Consider the following 25,501-nt stretch of genomic DNA (forward strand, 5'->3'; position numbering starts at 1 on the left):
CAGGAGGAAAAGGAAAAAGTTACGGCTAGAAGACCAATGGGTTGGAGAGGGTTAATGTGGGAGTCATTTTATATCTTTTATTTCAAAGGTTTAGTCCAGTTTGTCCCTGTTCTACAGCAGCGGCTTCTCCCCTACCTGCTGATACTGTCGTCCATTGTTATCCAGCCGTAGAGAAAACAGAAAAAACCAATCCATTACAGCGGCATTATAAACAGCATCTCGGTAAAGGTGACCTCAACCAGGCGAAATAGATCCGATCTTCTCCCCATAGGTAATTTCCTACAGGAGAAATAAGATTTATATATTATGCAGGAGGAGGTGCCATTAGATTGATTCGCCATAGACAGTACAGTATGAGGGTATAAGCTTATTGTGTCCCGAAAATTCTTTCTGTAATTTGTGATTTATTACATAGGGAGGAGGAGGTGCATATGAATATCCCTTAGACAGTAACAGTAATGAGTGGTTTAGCTTTATTGTGTGCCAGACTATTCCGTTCTCTGTAATATTTGTATTTTACATATGGGAGGAGGAGGTGCCATAGTTGAATCCTTAGACAGTACGGTATGAGGTAATAGGGCTTATGTGTGCGCAGAACATTCCTTCTCTGTATATTTGTATTTATACATTGGGAGAGGGAGGTGCCATATTGATTCCCTTAGACAGTACAGTATGAGGGTATAGCTTATTGTGTGCCCAGAACATTCCTTCTCTGTATATTTGTATTTATACATATGGGAGGAGGAGGTGCCACTATTGATTCCCTTAGACAGTACAGTATGAGGTATAGCTTATTGTGTGCCCCAGAACATTCCTTCTCTGTATATTTGTATTTATACATATGGGAGGAGGTGCCATATTGATTCCCCTTAGACAGTACAGTATGAGGGTGTAGCTTATTGTGTGCCCAGAACATTCCTTCTCTGTATATTTGTATTTATACATATGGAGGAGGAGGTTGCCATATTGATTCCCTAAGACAGTTACAGTATGAGGGTATAGCTTATTGTGTGCCCAGAACATTCCTTCTCTGTATATTTTGTATTATACATATGGGAGGAGGAGGTGCCATATTGATTCCCTTAGACAGTACAGTATGAGGGTATAGCTTATTGTGTGCCAGAACATTCCTTCTCTGTATATTTGTATTTATACATATTGGGAGGAGGAGGTGCCATATTGATTCCCTTAGACAGTACAGTATGAGGGGTATAGCTTATTGTGTGCCCAGAACATTCCTTCTCTGTATATTTGTATTTATACATATGGGAGGAGGAGGTGCCATATTGATTCCCTTAGACAGTACAGTATGAGGGTATAGCTTATTGTGTGCCCAGAACATTCCTTCTCTGTATATTTGTATTTATACATATGGGAGGAGGTGCCATATTGATTCCCTTAGACAGTACAGTATGAGGGTGTAGCTTATTGTGTGCCCAGAACATTCCTTCTCTGTATATTTGTATTTATACATATGGGAGGAGGAGGTGCCATATTGATTCCCTTAGACAGTACAGTATGAGGGTATAGCTTATTGTGTGCCCAGAACATTCCTTCTCTGTAGGAAGCCTCCAATATATAAAAGTTTAACCAGCGTCAGGGATGAGACTTTTCCACTCACCGAATCAGATCCAGAGGCTGCTCCTTATAGAAACGAGTAAACTTTGCCCAGTGGGAATACAGAGTGTATCTCTCACAACTCCTTTCATCTGTTTTCTTCCAATACCGACACTGAAGGGGAAGTAAAACCACAGTCAAAGAGACAGAAATAGCTACAGAGAAGAAAAGGGGAAATAAAGTAATTCACAGAGTTTTAGTTGCTATGGCGATGGGACACCGAAGCTTTGATCTTAGACCAGACTAAAAACTCAATGTGCCCCTATACTTGTATCAATGGCTGCCCAGCCAATCCGATTGCTCAATCAAATCTGTGTGTTTGTGGCCGAGAAATACAGTGGGACAACCAAACCCTTCTGCCCAACGTTCTCCCATCATTCCTCCTGCTTCCTGCAAAAAAGTGGGATCCATCAGGGGGAACCACAAAAAATAATACGTACATCATGGAGGGGGTAGGCATCCAAATAAGACCCGTTGTTCAGGAGTCTCTTGATCCCAAACTTTTTCTTTCCCTCTTCTTCCCCATAGTGACAGCGAGACAGAATGTAATAGACCTGCAGAAATTCATAGGGTTATTACAGCTCCAAATATTACAGGATATGTTTCAGCAGGAACAGCCACATAGGTTTGCTCATAGTCTGTACAGAGAGATCCCATAGAACTATGGCAGCATAGGTATTCCCTGTACTAAGCACAATTCAGCAGGAACAGCCCCCTAAGTTTGCTCATAGTCTGTACAGAGAGATCCATAGAAACTATGGCAGTATAGGTATTCCCTGTACTAAGCACAATTCAGCAGGAACAACGTTCCCTAAGTTTATGGCTCATAGCTCTGTAACAGAGAGATCGCCATATAAAATATGGCAGACATAGGTATTCCACTGTACTAACACAATTCAGCAGGAACAGTCCCCTAAAGTTTTGCTCATAAAGTCCTGTACAGAGGATTCCATAAACTATGGGCAGATATAGGTATTCCCTGTACGAAAGCCACAATTCGCAGCAGGATTTCAGTGCCCTAACGTTTGCTCTATATCTGTACACGAGAGTCCCATAAAACTATGGCAGCTAGGTATTCCCTGTACTTAAGCACAAATTCAGCAGGGAACAGTCCCTAAAGTTTGCTCATAATCTGTACAGAGAGATCCCATAAACACTATGGCAGCATAGGTATCCCTGTACTAAGCACAATTCAGCAGGAACAGTCCTAAGTTTGGTTCATAGTCTGTTCACAGGAGAGATCCACATAAACTATGGCAGCATAGGGTATTCCTGTCACATAAGCACAATTCCAGCAGTGCAGTCCCACGTAAAGTTCTGCCTCTCATGAGTTGTACAGTCAGAGATTACTAAAACTAATGGCAGTAATAGGTATTCCTGTACTAGCACAATTCAGCAGGAACAGTCCCTTTTAGTTTGCGTCATAGACTGTACAGAGAGATCTCCATAAAAACTATGCAGTATAGGTATTCCCCTTGTACTAAGCACAATTCAGCAGGAACAGTCCCTAAGTTTGCTCATAGTCTGTACAGACAATCTCATAAAACTATGGCAGCATAGGTATTCACTGTACTAAGCACAATTCAGCAGGAACAGCCCCTAAGTTTGCTCATAGTCTGTACAGAGAGATCCCATAAAACTATGGGCAGCATAGGTATTCCCTGTACTAAGCACAATTCAGCAGGAACAGTCCCCTAAGGTTTGCTCATAGTCTGTACAGAGAGATCCCATAAAACTATGGCAGCATAGGTATTCCCTGTACTAAGCACAATTCAGCAGGAACAGTCCCTAAGTTTTGCTCATAATCTGTACAGAGAGATCCCATAAAACTATGCAGCATAGGTATTCCCTGTACTAAGCACAATTCAGCAGGAACAGTCCCTAAGTTTGTTCATAGTCTGTACAGAGAGATCCCATAAAACTATGGCAGCATAGGTATTCCCTGTACTAAGCACAATTCAGCAGGAACAGTCCCTAAGTTTGCTCATAGACTGTACAGAGGAGATCCATAAAACTATGCAGTATAGGGATATTCCCTGTAACTAAGCACAAATTCAGCAGGAAAAGTCCCTAAGTTTGCTCATTTAGTCTGTACAGAACAGATCTTCATAAAACTATGGAGCATGGTATTGCAACTGTACTAGCACAATTCAGCAGGAACAGCCCCTAAGTGTTTGCTCATAGTCCTTACCAAGACAGATTCATAAAACTATGGCAGCATAGGTATTCACTGTACTAAGCACAATTCAGGCAGGAACAGCCCTAAGTTTGCTCATAGTCTGTACAGAGAGATCAATAAAACTATGGCAGCATAGGTATTCCCTGTACTAAGCACGAATTCAGCGAGGAAAGTCCCTAAGTTTTGTTCATAGTCTGTACAGGAGATCCCATAAAACTATGGCCAGCATAGGTATTCGCTGTCTAAGCATTCCAGGCGGAACAGGTCCTAAGTTTGCTCATCATCGTACAGAGAGATATCATAAAGACTAGTGGCTAGCATAGGTATTCACTGCTACTAGGTCACAATTCCAGCAAGGAAGCCCTAGTTTGCTCATAGTTCTGTACAGAGAGATCCAATAAACTAATGGCAGCAATCGGTAATATCCTCTGTAAGAATAGCACAATTCAGCACGGAAAAGATCCCTATTTGCTCATAGTCTGGTAAGAGAGATCCCCATAAACTATGGCAGCATAGGTATTCCCTGTACTACGCCACAATTCGAGCAGGACAGTCCCCTAAGTTTGCTCATGAGGTCTGGTAACAGAGCACTTTGATCTCCATAGAACTAGGTGGCGAGATAGGTATTTCCCTGTAACTAAGGCACAAATTCAGCAGGACAGCCCCCTAGAGGTTTTGCTCATAGTCTGTACAGAGAGATCCCATAAAACAAAGAAGCCTTACGTACAATTCTGTTACGGGTCGACGGGGTGAAGAATTTTTCCTTGTCCTCAATACGGAAGAGCTCCTGTTTGTCCTTCCGGAAGGGCGCAGTGAAATAATCCGGCTCGGGACACATGACCTCCGGCGGGAGTTTGAATGGTTTCAGCATGTGGCTCAGGAGGTTCTCCGATTCGTCCGTTAAATCGTCAGCCTTGAGGGGCATCTTGATGTTAAGGACTTCAGCGTAAGTCGTAAGGACCTCCCAGGGGGCGTGGATTTTTAAAAAGTAGGTTTTCCCATTTTCTGAATCCTGCAAGAACAATGAACAGTTGTGATGCACCTGTGTAAGCAACATGGCAGCTCCCTCCCAGGTGTATAAAGACAAATAAACACAGAAGGAATGCTCTGGGCAGACAGAAAGCTAAGGCCATTATAAATGGAGTATATTATGTTTTCGAGGCAGGAATTAACCCTATGTTAACCCGTTAGGCACTAGAAACAATAGGTACTTACCTTTTTGTCTTCTGTCTCCAATTCTAACCCTGATTTGTGTAAATTGAATTCAAAGTCTCTTCTCCTCTCCTGTAATAAAAGAAAAGACACAGCCTGTCAATATAATAAACTCTCTAAGACCAGGTGAGGAGTGGTTCCCCTTTAAGTTAACTTTTAGTATGTTATAGAATTCAAAGCAACTTTTCAATTGGTCTTCATTATTTATTTATTTTTTACGTTTTTGAATTATTTGCCTTCTTCTTCTGACTCTTTCCAGCTTTCAAATGGGGGTCACTGACCCCATCTAAGAAAAAAATGCTCTGTAAGGCTACACCTGTATTGTTATTACTACTTTTTATTCCTCATCTTTCTATTCAGTCCTCTCCTATTCATATTCCAGTCTCTTATTCAAATCAATGCATGGTTGCTAGGGGAATTTGGACCCTAGCAACCTAACCTGATGGCTGAAATTACAAACTGGAGAGCTGCTGAATAAAAAGCTAAATAAGTCAAAAACACAAATATTAAAAAATTAAAACCAATTGCAAATTGTCTCAGAATATCCCTCTCTACATCATACTAACAGTTCATTTAACGGTGACCCACCCCTTTAAAGAAAATACAAAGAGAATGACAATTTAAAGGGGAACTGCACCCAAAAATGTGTGGTTTTTGTTGAATGAAAGGATGGGGTACATTCATTCCTCATTCTCAGTGGTTTAATAGTTCTATATCAGTGGAATTTTCTATTAAAAGCAATGTCTGTCTGTCCCTTTCTGTTGTCTGGGTCCGACATTCCTGACAGGCCAGCAGGGGGCAGTAAAATGTTATACAAAGAGCCGGCACCATTGTACCAATTCCTGCCCTATAAATATATATATATAAATATAATATAATATAAATTTCTCAGTCCAATGGTTTCTATATAACAAGGGGTAAGATTATTGATGAATAAACCCAATGTGCATTATAAAAACTACAAATATACAGAGAAGGAATGTTCTGGGCACACAATAAGCTATACCCTCATACTGTACTGTCTAAGGGAATCAATATGGCACCTCCTCCTCCCATATGTATAAATACAAATATACAGAGAAGGAATGTTCTGGGCACACAATAAGCTATACCCTCATACTGTACTGTCTAAGGGAATCAATATGGCACCTCCTCCTCCATATGTATAAATACAAATATACAGAGAGGGAATGTTCTGGGCACACAATAAGCTATACCCTCATACTGTACTGTCTAAGGGAATCAATATGGCACCTCCTCCTCCCATATGTATAAATACAAATATACAGAGAAGGAATGTTCTGGGCACACAATAAGCTATACCCTCATACTGTACTGTCTAAGGGAATCAATATGGCACCTCCTCCTCCCATATGTATAATACAAATATACAGAGAAGGAATGTTCTGGGCACACAATAAGCTATACCCTCATACTGTACTGTCTAAGGGAATCAATATGGCACCTCCTCCTCCCATATGTATAAATACAAATATACAGAGAAGGAATGTTCTGGGCACACAATAAGCTATACCCTCATACTGTACTGTCTAAGGGAATCAATATGGCACCTCCTCCTCCCATATGTATAAATACAAATATACAAAGAAGGAATGTTCTGGGCACACAATAAGCTATACCCTCATACTGTACTGTCTAGGGAATCAATATGGCACCTCCTCCCATATGTATAAATACAAATATACAGAGAAGGAATGTTCTGGGCACACATTAAGTTATACCCTCATACTGTACTGTCTAAGGGAATCAATATGGCACCTCCTCCTCCCATATGTATAAATACAAATATACAGAGAAGGAATGTTCTGGGCACACAATAAGCTATACCCTCATACTGTACTGTCTAAGGGAATCAATATGGCACCTCCTCCTCCATATGTATAAATACAAATATACAGAGAAGGAATGTTCTGGGCACACAATAAGCTATACCCTCATACTGTACTGTCTAAGGGAATCAATATGACACCTCCTCCCATATGTATAAATATAAATATACAGAGAAGGAATGTTCTGGGCACACCAATAAGCTATACCCTCATACTGTACTGTCTAAGGGAATCAATATGGCACCTCCTCCTCCCATATGTATAATACAAATATACAGAGAAGGAATGTTCTGGGCACACAATAAGCCTATACCTCAATACTGTACTGTCTAAGGGAATCAATATGACACCTCCTCCCATATGTATAAATATAAATATACAGAGAAGGAATGTTCTGGGTACACAATAAGGCTATACCCTCATACTGTAGCTGTCTAAGGGAATCAATATGGCACCTCCTCCTCCCATATGTATAAATACAAATATACAGAGAAGGAATGTTCTGGGCACACAATAAGCTATACCCTCATACTGTACTGTCTACCAATATGGCACCTCCCTCCTCCCATATGTATAAATACAAATATACAGAGAAGGAATGTTCTGGGCACACAATAAGCTATACCCCTCATACTGTACTGTCTAAGGGAATCAATATGGCACCTCCCTCCTCCCATATGTATAAATACAAATATACAGAGAAGGAAATGTCTGGGGCACACAATAAGCTATACCCCATACTGGTACTGTCTCAGGGATCAATATGGCACCTCCTCCTCCCATATTGTATCAATTACAAATATACAGATGAAGGAATTGTTCTGGGCACACAATAAGCTATACCCTCATACTGTACTGTCTAAGGGAATCAATATGGCAACCTCCTCCTCCCATATGTATAAATAACAAATATACAGAGTAGGAATGTTCTGGGCACACAATAAGCTATACCCTCATACTGTAACTGTTGTCTAAGGGAATCAATATGGCAACCTCCTCCTCCCATATGTATAAATACAAATATACAGAGAAGGAATGTTCTGGGCACACATATACCCTTATACACTGTGTGTTAATTATAAAGGAAACTGAACGTATGACAAACCCTCTTGCTAATTATAAGACATTTCCCTGTAGAGAGGACGAGGCAGATAAGAGTATCATGCGGATATGAGTAGAGAGAGCACAGGAAGCCCCCACCCCTCACAGTATATATATATATATATATATATATATATATATATATATATATATATATATATATATTATATATATGGTACATGTGATATACAGGGATCTTATTAAGAGTAATCTCCGTTGGTCTGTCCTTACTGACAGCCTGTGAGAATGGTAAATATACAATGAACAGGTTTTTGCGGTAAAGCTGCAGAACTACAACTGTCAGTTTTTCCAGGAGTCGGTGGAGGTTGCAGGATACAAAGCCCAGGCCTCAGTAACACACACAGCTGTGACTGCCACACACGGGGCTCCGTATACACTCACTGCTCATGTGACTCGTATCCAGTGTGGGGGCGGCCGGCTGGCTACTGACAGTTGCAGCTGTTCACTGAGCAAAGAGAATATTACAGAGTCAAGGGAGGATCATATTATTGCAGAATCTGAAGCAGGGATACTGTCATAGGGAAAATGTTTTGTTTTTCAAAACACATCAGTTAATAGTGCTGCTCCAGCAGAATTCTGCACTGAAATCCATTTCTCAAAAGAGCAAACAGATTTTTTTATATTTCATTTTGAAATCTGACATGGGGCTAAACATATTGTTAGTTTCCCAGCTGTCCCAGTCATGTGACTTATGCTCTGATAAACATCAGTCACTCTTTACTGCTGTACTGCAAGTTGGAGTGATATCACCCCCCTCCATTCCCCCCTTCCCCAGCAGCCTAGCAACTAGAGATGCACCAAATCCACTATTTTGGATTCGGCAGAATCCCTGAATCTTTCACGAAAGACTGGGCCGAATACCGAACTGAATCCTAATTTGATTATGCAAATTAGGGGTGGGAAGGGGAAAACATTTTACTTCCTTGTTTTGTGACAAAGTCACGCGATTTCCCTCCTGCTCCTAATTCGAATATGGAAATTAGAATTCGGTTCAGCCATGCAGAAGTATTCGGCCGAATCCGGATCCTGCTGAAAAAGGCCGAATCCTGAACCAAATCCTGGACTTGGTGCATCTTACTAATAACAGAACAATGGGAAGGTAACCAGATAGCAGCTCCCTAACACAAGATAACAGCTCCCTGGTAGATCTAAGAACAACACTCAATAGTAAAATCCAGGTCCCACTGAGACACATTCAGTTACATTGAGTAGGAGAAACAACAGGCTGCCAGAAAGCAGTTCCATCCTAAAGTGCTGGCTCTTTCTGAAATCACATGACCAGGCAAAATGAGCTGAGATGCACCTACACCCCAATATTACAACTAAATATACTTGCTGCTTCAGGAATGACATTTTATATTGTACAGTGAATTATTTGCAGTGTAAACAGTGTCATTTAGAAATAAAAACTACACCATAAAAATCATGAAAGAATCCCATTAATGGGATGGTTCAACTTTTACTATGTTATAGAATAGCCAATTTTAAGCAACTTTTCAACTGGTCTTTATTGTTTATAGTTTTGGAATTATTTGCCTTCTTCTGACTTTCCACTTTTCAAAGGGGGGGGTCACTGACCCCATCTAAAAAACAAATGCTCTGTAAGGCTACAAATGTATTCTTATTGCTACTTTTTTATTACTCATCTTTTTATTCAGGCCTCTCTTGTTAAAATCAATGCATGGTTGCTACGGTAGTTTGGACCCTAGCAACCAGAGGGCTAAAATTGGAGAGCTGCTGAATAAAAAGCTAAATAAGTCAAAAAACACGAATAATAAAAAACGAAAACCAATTGCAAATTGTCTCAGAATATCCCTCTCTACATCATACTAACAGTTAATTTGAAGATGAACAACCCCTTTAGGGCAGAGACAGATGAGTAGATTCGGGGAGATTTAGTCGCCCGGCGACAAATTGCCTCTTCTTCGGGCGACTTATCTCCCCGCCAGTTAGAATGTAAATCGCCGGCGGGATGGCACTCGGAGCGCTTCATTTTCTAAAGTCGTCCGAATTTGGGACAACAAAGAACCCTTAGCAGTTCCTTACCCCTACTTCTGCTCCCCAAAGTCCCCCCTATGTGACATATACACAGTTATCTCCTGAATATTATTTCCCCTTTAGAATCTCACCGCTTTCTTCTCAGCCTCTTTGTTGGTCTCATCGGTGTAGGAAAGAATGAAATCAATCCGCCGGATCCCGTCCCAGAAGAACACCGAGTCCTTGCTCTGCACATGTTTGTCTATCTGTGTTGGGGGAATAAAAGGAAATCAATATTTTATAGGTTTCATTTAGTAAATTAGGGAATACAGTCCATAACACTCATGTCACTTTCCCCCGACACGGCCGAGATACGTGTCCTATGTGCTGCGGAGCAAAACTATCATCAATGTAACACGACATGCACACGACTACTGTGTATTACATCTCACATACACAACATGTCATCACTTTTATGACCAGCCCATGTGATAATATGAAGAGTATGGAAAAATGCCTCTGATAGGAGAGTAAAATGGCAGCTCCCACCAGCATTTCTATATACAGAGGAATGCTCTGGGCACACAATAAACTATACCCTCATACTGTACTGTCTAAGGGAATCAATATGGCACCTCCTCCTCCCATATGTATAAATACAAATATACAGAGAAGGAATGTTCTGGGCACACAATAAGCTATACTCTCATACTGTACTGTCTAAGGGAATCAATATGGCACCTCCTCCTCCCATATGTATAAATACAAATATACAGAGAAGGAATGTTCTGGGCACACAATAAGCTATACCCTCATACTGTACTGTCTAAGGGAATCAATATGGCACCTCCTCCTCCCATATGTATAAATACAAATATACAGAGAAGGAATGTTCTGGGCTTACAATAAGCTATACCCTCATACTGTACTGTCTAAGGGAATCAATATGGCACCTCCTCCTCCCATATGTATAAATACAAATATACAGAGAAGGAATGTTCTGGGCACACAATAAGCTATAGCCTCATACTGTACTGTCTAAGGGAATCAATATGGCACCTCCCTCCTCCCATATATATAAATACAAATATACAGAGAAGGAATGTTCTGGGCACACAATAAGCTATACCCTCATACTGTACTGTCTAAGGGAATCAATATGGCACCTCCCTCCTCCCATATGTATAAATACAAATATACAGAGAAGGAATGTTCTGGGCACACAATAAGCTATAGCCTCATACTGTACTGTCTAAGGGAATCAATATGACACCTCCGACTCCCATATGTATAAATACAAATATACAGAGAAGGAATGTTCTGGGCACACAATAAGCTATACCCTCATACTGTACTGTCTAAGGGAATCAATATGGCACCTCCCTCCTCCCATATGTATAAGTACAAATATACAGAGAAGGAATGTTCTGGGCACACAATAAGCTATACCCTCATACTGTACTGTCTAAGGGAATCAATATGGCACCTCCTCCTCCCATATGTATAAATACAAATATACAGAGAAGGAATGTTGTGGGCACACAATAAGCTATACCCTCATACTGTACTGTCTAAGGGAATCAATATGGCACCTCCTCCTCCCATATGTATAAATACAAATATACAGAGAAGGAATGTTGTGGGCACACAATAAGCTATACCCTCATACTGTACTGTCTAAGGGAATCAATATGGCACCTCCCTCCTCCCATATGTATAAATACAAATATACAGAGAAGGAATGTTCTGGGCACACAATAAGATATACCCTCATACTGTACTGTCTAAGGGAATCAATATGGCACCTCCCTCCTCCCATATGTATAAATACAAATATACAGAGAAGGAATGTTCTGGGCACACAATAAGCTATACCCTCATACTGTACTGTCTAAGGGAATCAATATGGCACCTCCTCCCATATGTATAAATACAAATATACAGAGAAGGAATGTTCTGGGCACACAATAAGCTATGTCAGACTTTAAGCACCAAAATCCAATCAAAGCAGGCCATTCGCTGAAGTCAGTCCCACAACAAAAACAGGACATGCATAGGCAACAGGTTAGAGAAGCAACATGGCAACCCCCGAGGCCAGACAAAGACACCGATCAAACCAAAGCAAATCCGGGTTTACCCTGAGACGACGCTTCAGGAACAAGTTCAGTTTACGCCATTTCTGCGAAGTAACCAGCAAATAACGTTACAATATAATAAATAAACAGAATTTCTCACAAGATCTCTGCTCCCGGCCGGCCAACTCCACAAGGGGGGGGGGGGGAGATATTGATACAAAGGGGAAACAGTTCAGGCGTATTTGGATCAGTTTGGGTGAAACAAGCAGAAACATGCGGTGAGTGAAGCAAAGAAACTGAAAGTCGTGGCTACAGAGGAGCCGCATTCCAGGGATTTCGTTAGACGGGGCCCCGAGGCTGATGAGTGACATATTGGGCCACACCAAGTGACAGTTTCTAAGCTCCGCCCAACAAGTAATCTAAGTGTCATTTAATCCAGATTCTCTTGATTCTTAATGTTTATCTCTTGGGGCCCACGTTCTCTTCGGGAATCAGCCTGGTGACCCACAAATTGGTTCAGAAACATTTATTTACCTGTATTTTCAGGGATCCCTGACATGGACCCTCTACAGCAGGGATCCCCAACCTTTAGAACCCGTGAGCAACATTCAGAAGTAAAAGGAGTTGGGGAGCAACACTAGTATGAAAAATGTTCTTGGGGTGCCAAATAAGGGCTGTGATTGGCCATTTAATAGCCCCTATGGGGATTGTCAACCAACATTGAGGCTCTGTTTTGCAGTACAACTGGTTTATATACAACCAAAACTTGCCTCCAAGCCTGGAATTTAAAAATAATCACCTGCTTTGATGCCACTGGGAGGAACATCCAAGGGGTTGGAGAGCAACATGTTACTCACGAGCTACTGGTTGGGGATCACTGCTCTACAGCATGGGGTCCCATTTTTGGACCTGGACCCCTACATGAAGAATCCCCGATTTATATTCTCTTTTGGCCCAATCTTCCCAGCAACCTGATTGGTTAAAAGGTAGTTATAGCCTCAAGTTGGCCATACACAGACAAACAGACTGAGTTGGCAGTTAATTGGCCCGTGTGTGGGGCCCTCCATTCGATATCTGGCCGGTACTTTGTCGATCGGGCAGGGTTAAAAATCCCGTTGGATCACGGGCGCATCTGTTCCATGACGCAGTCCTGCAATCCGACAGCCCGTATTGGCTGCATTATGATCCGATCGTTGGGTCTTAGAGCCCAAGATCGATCAGCCCGATATCGTCCACCTCAATGTGGGCATATCAAGGAGAGATCCACTTGTTTGGCAACTTCGTGTGTATGGCCATCTTCATTCAACTGCTCTGATTGGCTACAGGTTGCTCTAGCCTGTGAATATTCTACTGATCCAATTGGCTACCTGCAGGTCAAGCCTTGTGTATATTACTGGTCTAGACCAACCCAACCAGTAGCTCGTGAGTAACATGTTGCTCTCCAACCCCTTGGATGTTGCTCCCAGTGGCCTCAAAGCAGGTGATTATTTTTGAATTCCAGGCTTGGAGACAAGTTTTGGTTGTATAAAAACCAGATGTACTGCCAAACAGAGTCTCAATGTAGGTTGACAATCCACATAGGGGCTACCAAATAGCCAATCACAGCACTTATTTGGCACCCCAAGAACATTTTTCATGCTTGTGTTGCTCCCCAAATCCTTTTACTTCTGAACGTTGCTCATGGGCCCAATGATCGGATCATAATGCATCTGATACGGGCGGTCGGATCACATGACTGCATAAACGCATGGATGTGGCTGTGATCCGACGGGATTTTTTAACCGACTTTTTCGGCCAGATTTCGATCGTTGGATGGCCCCACACACGGGCTAATTAGCTGCCACAACAGTCTGTCTGCAGCTTTTTTCGGCCTGTGTATGGGGGGCTTTAAGGAATCATGGAAATAGTTGGTGAAGTTGGTACATTCCTTCTCCATGTATGTGTATTTATACATATAGTGTAGGTGGGAGCTGCCATATTGTCTCTCTTAGACAGTACAGTATTAAGGTATAGGTTATAATGTTCACAGGAGAGTATGATGGAACGGTGTAGTGTTTATATATATATATATATATATATATATATATATATATATATATATATATATATACACACACACACCCACATGAGCTGAAGCTGCCATGTTGCACCAGTATAATAAGTATCACTCCACATACAAAGGAACTGTACTGGCTGGTTATAAAGAAACCAAACTACAGTCGGCCGCTCCCGACTTCATTAAAGCAGGAGGGTCATTAAATGAATGGCCGGCAGGTTCATTATCACAAAGAGAATATGAGCGCTGGCCCTTTATCTTGCTGCGGGGGGGGGGTGATTGTCTATTCAGCGCCGGAGGTTTCGTGGGTGAGATTTACTGGTTTACTGAGAGTCCAGGGAATATTTGTCATGCAAACGAGACCCGAAGCAGAGAGTAAATACGTGTTCCTCTGTATCCAGATAAAAGACAAAGAAGTCACTAAAGATCTTATCAATATAATGAACCCTGGGGGCAAATGCAAGACAATGTAAAACAGGGGGGGGGGGGGGTAATAGGCAAAATAAAGTCATGTGATTCTTCTAATAAAGGGATAATTTAACTAGTTAGAGCAGTGATCCCCAACCAGTAGCTCGTGAGCAACATGTTGCTCTCCAACCCTTTGGATGTTGCTCCCAGTGGTTTCAAAGCAGGAGCTTATTTTTGAATTCCAGGCTTGGAGGCAAATTTTAGTTGTATAAAAACCAGATGTACTGCCAAACAGAACCTTAATGTAGGTTGACAATCCACATAGGGGCTACTAAATGGCCAATCACAGCACTTATTTGGCACCCCAAGAACATTTTTCATGCAAGTGTTGCTCCCCAACTCCTTTTACTTCTGAATGTTGCTCACGGATTCAAAAGGTTGGGGATCCCTGAGTTAGAGAATGGCTAATTCTAAGTAATGGTCTTCATTATTTATAGTTTTTGAATTATTTGCCTTTTTTGTCCAGCTTTCAAATGGGGGTCTCTGACCCCATCTAAAAGACATATGCACTGTAAAGATACACATTTATTGTTATTGCTACTTTTTATTCCTCATCTTTCTATTCAGGCCTCTCCTATTCATAGTCCAGTCTCTTATTCAAATCAGTGCACGGTTGCTAGGGGAATTTGGACCCTAGCAACCAGACGGCTTTAACTGCTAACTGGAGAGCTGCTGAATAAAAAGCTAAATAACGCAAATAATAAAAAATTTAAATTGTCTCAGAATATCCCTCTCTACATCATACTAACAGTTCATTTAAAGATGAACAACCCCTTTAAAGTCAATATAAGTTCCCTTCCTTTATCATGTATTAAAACTAATGGCAGGCTGCTCGGCTGGGTTTCGGGCGTTTCTTCTCCGGATGAAAATCTCCAGTAAAATCGAGACGTGTGTGGCTGATACAATGCAGCAACTTACACACGTTTGTGACAAAAACACACACACGAGATCCGGGGAAATTCTAACAGGATGAAATAAACTTGAAACTGTCGGATGAAGATGGTCACATGGTCTCGCTGAAAGCAAACTGTCAGTAGTGGAGGGAATAAAGCCGTTAAATATGGAATTAGTATAATAAAAAGCAAAGGAAAAGGCTTGCGTTATTAGTAAAACCACAACTACACAGCAAAAGCCACTGACAGTTAGGGATGCACAGAATCCAGGATTCGGCCTTTTTCAGCAGGATTCAGATTCGGTCGAATCCTTCTGCCCGGCAGAACTGAATCCGAATTTGCATACGCAAATTAGGGGCGGGAAAGGAGATCACATGACTTTTTGTATCAAAACAAGGAAGTAGAAATGTTTTCCCCTTCCCAATAATTTGCATTCGGTATTCGGCCGAATCTTTCACGAAGGGTTCTGCCGAATCTAAAATAGTGGATTCAGGGCATCCCTACTTACAGTATAAAAACACATTCCAGTTACCCCTTCCATACGGCTCACTAGACTGGGGTATTTGTTTGGATAAAAGGGGCCCCAATGTCCATTAGGAACGGGGCCACTAAGTCACCCTATGTGATGTAAGTTGCTGTAGAGAAAAGGTAGGTGCCACCCAAATGATTTGCAATGGGGAGGTTTAACCTGTTCCTCACTCACAAAGAGTTTGAAAAAAAATAGAAAAAAAAAAAAGATGGCAGTTGCTAGTAGGTGTTAAAGTGCTGACAGACCGACAACAGCTTATTGGCCCGTGTATGGGGCCCTCCAACGGGCTACCCCGATTCATATCTGGCTGAAAGTCGGCTAGATGTCGATTGGACAGGACTAAAAATCGTATCGCAGCCGCATTTGATCGTTGATGCGGTCACACGATCCGACCGCCCGTTACCCTTTGTTATGATCCGATCGTTGGGCCCTAGGGCCGGCGATCGGATCAGCCCGATATCTCCCACCTCAAGTTGGGCATATCGGGGAGCGATCCCCTCGTTTAGCGACATCAACAAACAGCAGATCTCTGAGTGTATGGCCCCCTTTAGGGATGGGTGAATTTTACCCGTTTCGCTTCGCCAAAAAACGTCGCCCATTAAAGTCAATGGGCGTCAAAAACATTTTGACGCGCGGTGAAATTTTAATTTTTTTTTATTGTAACGCACAAGACCATACAAGTCTATGGGCGTCATTTTTTCGGCAAAACAAAGCGAAAAAATGCGCCCGTCCCTAGCCACCTTAACTCTGTAGCTGGCTGCCCACGGATTGGCGGAAAGTGTATCCAATCAGGAGCAAAGGCAGTTAAATTATAGAAGACACTTTCTTCTATAGAGAGGTTTTTACCAAATCCCTGATACTTTAACTTCGTTGGTCTTTAGTGTGCCCCCCTATAAGGCCTAACGTCATCTCTATAAAAGCGCAGGGTTCAGTAGCCACAAATTGCAGCCCCGAGCCAACTGCCGCTTCTGCTTCAATCACAGTTTCCGTATGGAGGGCTCGTATGGAAGGCAGTTTGGCTGGAATGTGTTTTTTTCTTAAAGACAAGACGACATGCCACTTGACTACCAGCGGCTACAAGCACTAGCCCAACGACACCCATGCACGGGGGCAACGGCTTCTTACCCTCTGGTGGTTGTAGATGAGAAATGTACTTTCTGTGCTGCTCAAGCCCTGCCGTTGTCACGGTGCGAGAAATATATATATTTATATAATGGCAGTTAGTGGGCACGCGAATAAACCATTCCATACAGACATTTCAGTGCAAGGGAACATGAAGGGGGGCTGGTTATTATAGGGGAGGCCGGCATGCACGGGCAGCAGATGCCATGAAGTGTGTCTGTGGGTAATCCCACCCCTCCAAGGACTTGATTTTATTATGCCACCAGCAGAATTATCTTTATTATAGTCTTTAAAATAAATTCTGGTTTCTCTTTAAAGGAGAACTAAACCTTAAAAATGAATATTGCTAAAAATGTCCTATTTTATACAGTGAACTTATTGCACGAGGCTAAAGTTTGAGCTTGTCAATAGCAGCAATGATCCAGGACTTCAAACTTGTCACAGGGGGTCACCATCTTGGAAAGTGTCTGTGACACTCACATGCTCAGTGGGCTCTGATTGGCTGTTGAGAAGCTAAGCTTAGGGCTCGTCACTAATTATCCAGCAGAAAATGAGCTTCCCTGGCTGTAATATAAGCTGATGCTACAGGTTTGCTGATTATTCAATTCTGATGCTAATTGCACTGGTTTCTGTGCTGCCATGTAGTAATTATGTGTATTAATTACTAATCAGCCTTATATTGTGACATTTCTATTCTATGTGTACTGTATATTGTGAGTGGGTCCCTAAGCTCAGTAAGTGACAGCAGCACAGAGCATGTGCAGTGAATCAGCAGAAAAGAAGATGGGGAGCTACTGGGGCATCTTTGGAGACACAGATCTTTACTGCTAAAGGGCTGTGGTTGCCTTGGGCTGGTACAGAAGCACAAAACATCATGTACAACATTTCTACCTACTTCTTTAGTTAGGCTTTAGTTCTCCTTTAAGAGTGAGCTATAAATCAGCCTTGTAGCATCAGCTTATATTAAAGCTGCTGGATAATTAGTGACGAGCCCTAAGCTTAGCTTCTCAACAGCCAATCAGAGCCCACTGAGCATGTGAGTGTCACAGACACTTTCCAAGATGGTGACCCCCTGTGACAAGTTTGAAGTCCTGGATCATTGCTGCTATTGACAAGCTCAAACTTTAGCCTCGTGCAATAAGTTCACTATATAAAATAGGACATTTTTAGCAATATTCAGTTTTAAGGTTTAGTTCTCCTTTAATATGGGGGCAACAGATGGGGAATTTACAGAAGATGGGGGGGGGATCGGTTTGCACTGTTAATTGATTTCAGATTCGGAGAACTCGCATGTAACCAAAATAAAAACAGAGGAACAATGCAAAATACGATAAACATAAAACATTTTGTAGGTTAGAATTTGCCCAAAATTCACAAACGTGTCCCTCTCTTACCTCCGAGTTGCCGGGCAGTTCCGAGTCGGTGATGGAATTATTATCTAATAGGGCTCCGTTGCTTTCGTCCCCTAGGGAAACACAGAGAAGGATTAGCAGGGAATGTTACAGGTGAATTCACATCATTGTTTGGCCGACACACCTGTCATATACACAACTAACTGCCGACACAAAGGAAAGGTGAATCAGTGACTCTCTGGCTGAGATAATTAGCAATTAACATGACATCCAATTACATAAAGGGGAATTTTGGGGGGCTGAAGGTCATGGGGGAGGGACACAACGCAGAGCAGACGTGTGACACACACAAATATTACACTATTACAGATTCACAATTAAAAGCACAATGGTGAATTCTCACCCCTTGTTGGCAGAGGAAAATGGTTAATTAGGAGTTAATTATGGTTTCCCTGTAATTAATGGTTTCTTAGAACTTGCTTTGGCTTTGCAGAGAGCACCAGTCTAAAGGTGGCCATACACGGCCGATAAAAGCTGGAGACAGACCGAGTCGGCAGCTTATTGGCCCGTGTATGGGGCCCCCCCGACGGGCTTCCCTGATCCAGATCAATCTCGATCGGATGGGACTAAAAATCCCGTCGGATCGCGGCTGCATCTGTTCGTTGATGCCGTCCCGCGATCCGACCGCCCGTAAGGACACCGTTAGGATCCGATCATTGGGCCCTAGGGCCCACGATCGGATCAGCCCGATATTGCCAACCTCAAGGTGGGCCTATCGGGAAGAGATCCGCTCGTTTGGCGACATCACCAAACGAGCGGATCCTTCCGTGTTAAGGCCACCTTAAGGGTCGGGGCACACAGGCAGATTTGGGGAGATTAGTCGGCCGGCGACAATTCTTCTTCGGGGCGACTAATCTCCCCGAACTGCCTTCCCATCGGCTAAAATGTAAATTGCCAGCGGGATGGCACTCGGAGCGATTCATTTCCCGAAGTCGCCTGCGATTTACATTTAAGCCGACGGGAAGGCAGTTTGAGGAGATTAGTCGCCCCAAAGAAGAGGAGATTTGTCGCCCCGAATCTGCCTGTGTGCCCTGACCCTAAATTCCCAGCTCTGCTATTGGAGGGGCCACGGGGAGTAGAGTAAGGGGCCCTGATCCAGTGGGGTCCCAGAGTCAGCGTTGGACTGGGCTGATGGGACATAAACATGGTGGACCCAGACCCGTATCCCCCCCCTGCACTCCCCCAGGCCGCTGATTTTCCTCCCCCAACACGCTGAAGGTAGGTTTAATTTACGCGTGCTCGGGCAGCACCCCTATATCGGGTGTGGGAGCCCCTGGGGCTGCAGCCCTAAGAGCCCAGCACCCACCAGTCTGACCCTGACTACACTGATGTGTCCAAATTATGGGCCATGAAGGCTGCTGGGATTTCTGGGAATTGGGCAGATCACGTGGAAGCTCTGGACATAAAGGGGCCTAATTGGGGTGGATTGGGGCTTGGACAGGTGTGGAATTTAGTTGCCTGTTTTTTTTTTTTAATGAGCCCCATTCTGCTTAGTCGGCAGAATCCATTAGCCTGGAGGCAGTGGCATAACTAGATATCACTGGGCCCACAGCTAATTATTTTTCAGGCCCCCAAAATGTCTAGAGGTTGCCCTGTTTTACCAATATTTATTGAAATTGTAAGTTACCCCCTTCCTGGCAGTGATATCTGATATATACGGTGGCTCTGGTGACCAAGATCCAATGTGAATTTGACAGCTGAGTATTTGACCTGTAGGGGTCGCTCCCCAACAAGAAGTGGAAGCAGATTCTCTCCAGTTATGGGGTTCCAAGCAAAGATTAATGGAAACTGGTGCAATATGGAAATTAATATCCGTCTGGATTTCTGTAGATGACAGTTTCCTTCCTTGCACCTCCCCCATGTGGGCGTATTCATAGGAGCTGCCATATCGCTTGCTGTAGCTGCGGCACTCTCTGCGGATACGAATTCAACGGCATCACTGATATGAGCGTTAGTTCTTCAACACAGCGATGACGAGTGCAGAATCCCCATAATATTGTTGTTCATAGAGAATGAATTAACCAGGCTACACACACATATATATGTATATATATATATATATATATATATATATATATATATATATATATATATATATATATATATATATATATATATATATATATATATATATATAGTATATAAAACAGGCTGTAAGTGAGGCCTAAGTATTTGCTGTCGGCTTCTACAACACATCAAGGGAGACTAAATAATAAGGAAACTTCTCTGTGATTTATTATCAGAACGAGACACAGAAGAGACGGCACAGCACAACAGTGTTAGTACAATACCTGCTGAATCTGGGCTCCGGAAGTCGGTTAGTACAGAAATATCATCTTTAAATAGAGAAATAGCCAGTTAATTGTTAATCATACAAATGCTACGTTAGTCAGGTTAAAGGACAAGTAATTACAGCCCACTGGTTAGCGGTGCACAGCCCCAGTGCAGGATGGACAGGAGCTGCCCCAGTGCAGGATGGACAGGAGCTGCCCCAGTGCAGGATGGACAGGTGCTGCCCCAGTGCATGATGGACAGGAGAAGTCCAGAGACAGAACACGAGACTGGTCTTTGTTCCTCATAAAAATAAACAATGTTATCTGCCCTGGGCTGAGCCTTGTACATGGATTTCATTATTTACTATCAGTGTTTCCTACTTAATTAAGAATCAATTTAACTGTCTTTAATATCCAGTTCTCTGATTGTAACATTATACACAATGGTGATTGGCTCCTGTTCAGAGGGAGAGTACCTGGAGGGGTTAGAAGCAGCCAATGATTGCAAAGCTATATTAGAATTTGTATATACATGGGTTAGAAAAGCTATCATTATATAGAAACATTGGGGTAACAGTCACCCTGCTATAGTTCCAGGGGTACCCAGGGTACAAATAAGCACTCACCCCAAATCTCCCCCTAACTGACCTTCAGACTGGGCCCCCTTAGCTCATAACAAGGTTACAGATATATAGAAACATTGGGGTGTCACCCTGCTATAGTTCCAGGGGTACCCAGGGTACAAATAAACACTCACCCCAAATCTCCCCCTAACTGACCTTCAGACTGGGCCCCCTTAGCTCATAACAAGGTTACAGATATATAGAAACATTGGGGTGTCACCCTGCTATAGTTCCAGGGGTACCCAGGGTACAAATAAGCACTCACCCCAAATCTCCTCCTAACTGACCTTCAGACTGGGCCCCCTTAGCTCATAACAAGGTTACAGATATATAGAAACATTGGGGTAACAGTCACCCTGCTATAGTTCCAGGGGTACCCAGGGTACAAATAAACACTCACCCCAAATCTCCCCCTAACTGACCTTCAGGCTGGGCCCACCCAGTTTGGAAATGTTTTTGTAAACAAGTATAAAAGGGAGAATGTGAAATATAAGACTTAGGGAATAAGACTACAGTATGGATATAGGGCTCTTCCCATAGAGATATATATAAATATACAGACAATATAAAGGACTGAAGTGCAATACAAATAAAACAATAAAATAAGTGAGTGTTTCTTATCGCTCAGAAAGTAAACAGACCCATTTTATAACAGGACCATCCTCACGGCAAGAGTTAATTACAAGACGTAGTTGAATTGTGTAACTAACAAGTCAGTGAAATACAATTCCCAGAATCCTCAGCTAGTCAGGCAGGGGACTGGTCTGTGAACTGGCAGAAGTAAATACGTTTGTTATGGCAGATTTAACCCAATTATACGTTGGTTCTGTTTCTTTCTCAGCTCATTCCCTAGGGACATGATCGTGATCCTCTATCTCAGAACTGGACCCACTATTGTGTGTGACTGGCTGTATAGTGAGACATACGTTCCATACAGTGAATGCAGATAAAGGTTCTGGGTGCAGATAAAAGGTTCTGGGTGCAGATAAAAGGTTCTGGGTGCAGATAAAAGGTTCTGGGTGCAGATAAAAGGTTCTGGGTGCAGATAAAGGGTCTGGGTGCAGATAAAGGGTCTGGGTGCAGATAAAAGGTCTGGGTGCAGATAAAAGGGTCTGGGTGCAGATAAAAGGGTCTGGGTGCAGATAAAAGGTCTGGGTGCAGATAAAGGGTCTGGGTGCAGATAAAGGGTCTGGGTGCAAATAAAGGGTCTGGGTGCAGATAAAGGTTCTGGGTGCAGATAAAAGGTTCTGGGTGCAGATAAAAGGTTCTGGGTGCAGATAAAAGGTTCTGGGTGCAGATAAAAGGTTCTGGGTGCAGATAAAAGGTTCTGGGTGCAGATAAAAGGTTCTGGGTGCAGATAAAAGGTTCTGGGTGCAGATAAAAGGTCTGGGTGCAGATAAAAGGTCTGGGTGCAGATAAAGGGTCTGGGTGCAGATAAAGGGTCTGGGTGCAGATAAAAGGTCTGGGTGCAGATAAAAGGTCTGGGTGCAGATAAAGGGTCTGGGTGCAGATAAAGGTTCTGGGTGCAGATAAAAGGTTCTGGGTGCAGATAAAAGGTTCTGGGTGCAGATAAAAGGTTCTGGGTGCAGATAAAAGGTTCTGGGTGCAGATAAAAGGTTCTGGGTGCAGATAAAAGGTTCTGGGTGCAGATAAAGTGTCTGGGTGCAGATAACCCATTAGTACATAACAAGGGAGACTGAGAGGGAGACCTAAGGCCAAAGAGCACAGAGAGGGAGATATCGCAGGGCTAATAACAGATTCCAATCCCAAGAGCTGACAATCACACAGGCCTGGGTTCCTTCTAGGTGACAGTTTGTTACAAGGTGCTAATTACAGCTCCTATGACAATAAGAGGCCTCCATCTCTCAGAGGATCCCCATATGGCAGACATATAACTGCAGCACCCCCTGGAACCTCACTCTTCTTCTATGGACCCCCCTCTTTCTCCATGTTGTGTACCCCTCTGTATTTTCATAGATTTTAAATCACTAAACGCACCTTTATTAAATGGCCCCATATTTTGAAATCCATATACAAGTCTTGACTTGTGCTGCTGCCTTACAATAGGAAACCAGGAGCATCATCTTATCTAATGTACAGACTCTCCCCATGCTCATCAAAGCAATGTCCATTATCATAAATATAAATATAAATATATATGTGTGTATGTGTGTGTGTGTATGTGTGTGTGTGTATGTGTGTGTGTGTGTGGGATTCCCTGTTACACAAACTCCCTGCCAACATTGTATCACTTCATGAATCATTTATGTTTGTCGTGTTCCTTCCCGTTACACCCAACCACCAGCGACTCCCGAGCAACCGGCCGGCTCTGCGATGGTTAAACCAATAAAACCAACGAATTACTCGTATGAACGTAAAATTGCGGTTCAATCAGGAAATCATTGGTTTGTGGGGTTGTTATTACTCTCCTATGATATCCACTAACCCCTACCCACAATTCCCTGGGGCAGATTACTAACACACAGGCTGCACCGTGGGGATATTAGAGTGTAAGCTCTGCTGTGGCAGAAACATTCTGTGTATATGTTATAGCAATGCCTATTACAGTTCCCCAGAAATAAAGACTTTTTTCAATTATTTTCCATTATTTATTTTTTACTGTTTTTCCAAAATTTTAATTTAAAGGGATACTGTCATGGGAAAACATTTTTTTTCAAAATGAATCAGTTAATAGTGCTGCCCCAGCAGAATTCTGCATTTCTCAAAAAAAATTTTTTTTATATTTAATTTTGAAATCTGACATATTGTCAGTTTCCCAGGTGTCCCCAGTCATGTGACTTGTGCTCTGATAAACTTCAGTCACTCTTTACTGCAAGTTGGAGTGATATCCCCCCCCCAGCAGCCTAACAACAGAACAATGGGAAGGTAACCAGATAGCAGCTCCCTAACACAAGATAACAGCTGCCTGGTAGATCTGAGAACAACACTCAATAGTAAAAATCCAGGTCCCACTGAGACACATTCAGTTACATTGAGTAGGAGAAACAACAAGCTGCCAGAAAGCAGTTCCATCCTAAAGTGCTGGCTCTTTCTGAAATCACATGACCAGGCAAAATGACCTGAGATGCACCTACACACCAATATTACAACTAAATACACTCAGAGTCTCTTGTTCAAATGAATGCATGGTTGCTAGGGGAATTTGGACCCTAACAACCAGATGGCTGAAATTACAAACTGGAGAGCTGCTGAATAAAAAGCTAAATAAGTAAAAAACCACAAATAATAAAAAATGAAGACCAATTGCAAATTGTCTCAGAATATCCCTCCCTACATCATACTAAGAGTTTATTTAAAGGCGAACAACCCCTTTAAAATAGACATGTTTGTCCTTTTAACGTGTCCCCTCCAATTGCCGCACAGGCTGACAGTTAGAGCAGCAGTTATTATAGCCCAGAGTCTGGTTACCAGAAGGGGAAGAAATGACAGGGCTCTGCTTTATATTTGGAATCGGGGCCCCGGCTGGGAAAGATCGGACGGTGCCCAAACCCCCCGGCATCAAAGGTTTATTTTCAGCCTGTGACAAAAGCCAAACCATTATCATCTGTTTGCCAGTAAATATAGGGTGCGGGTGCCAGAAGTGGGTGCAGGAGATAAGGTCTGGGAGGAGGAGTTTCACATCAAACAGCAGCAGCTGGGAGGTGTTTCCCTGACACCACTACACACGGCTAAATATGTCCGACAACAGCCGGGGGCGACGTGGAAAAACCCACAACATGACAGACTGACACGGAACAGCTGCCTCCCCTGCCAGACAATGGGCTGAACCGGATTCTACTGAACTACAACTCCCAACGTCTCACGTCTCAATGTCATTTAGTCCAGGACTGGGGCTAAAGTAACTAGACGAAGAGGGTCGTTCCCGGTGTGTGTGGTTGCTAAGGGTAACGGGGCTAAATCGTGGAAAATCGTGGAAAAAAACAGATTGTGGGAGACATCAGCAGCTTCCGTCCATTGTATCCGATTCCCCACCCCGCTTGACAGTGTAAAAAATATCTATTTCCTAAATTAATATTCCACTTCTGACCCACGGCTCTAATATGGGGGTTTCCCGCAGCCTTCGCTGTAACCC

General features: G+C 42.8%; 1 protein-coding gene across 1 annotated transcript in view; it reads right to left on the reverse strand.

Moving 5' to 3' along the window:
- ano5.L (anoctamin 5 L homeolog) overlaps positions 1-25,501 on the reverse strand; it is a 51,461-nt gene that overhangs the window by 16,489 nt on the left and 9,471 nt on the right. Inside the window, 10 exon segments of the mRNA XM_041589714.1 lie at positions 136-279; positions 1,622-1,731; positions 2,058-2,171; positions 4,524-4,808; positions 5,012-5,080; positions 10,110-10,223; positions 12,095-12,136; positions 17,104-17,151; positions 18,495-18,565; positions 20,804-20,848. Of these exon segments, the coding sequence (XP_041445648.1) occupies positions 136-279; positions 1,622-1,731; positions 2,058-2,171; positions 4,524-4,808; positions 5,012-5,080; positions 10,110-10,223; positions 12,095-12,136; positions 17,104-17,151; positions 18,495-18,565; positions 20,804-20,848 (1,042 nt within the window).

Source organism: Xenopus laevis, chromosome 4L (genome assembly GCF_017654675.1).
Source record: "Xenopus laevis strain J_2021 chromosome 4L, Xenopus_laevis_v10.1, whole genome shotgun sequence".
In the NCBI taxonomy this organism is placed as follows: Eukaryota; Metazoa; Chordata; class Amphibia; order Anura; family Pipidae; genus Xenopus; species Xenopus laevis.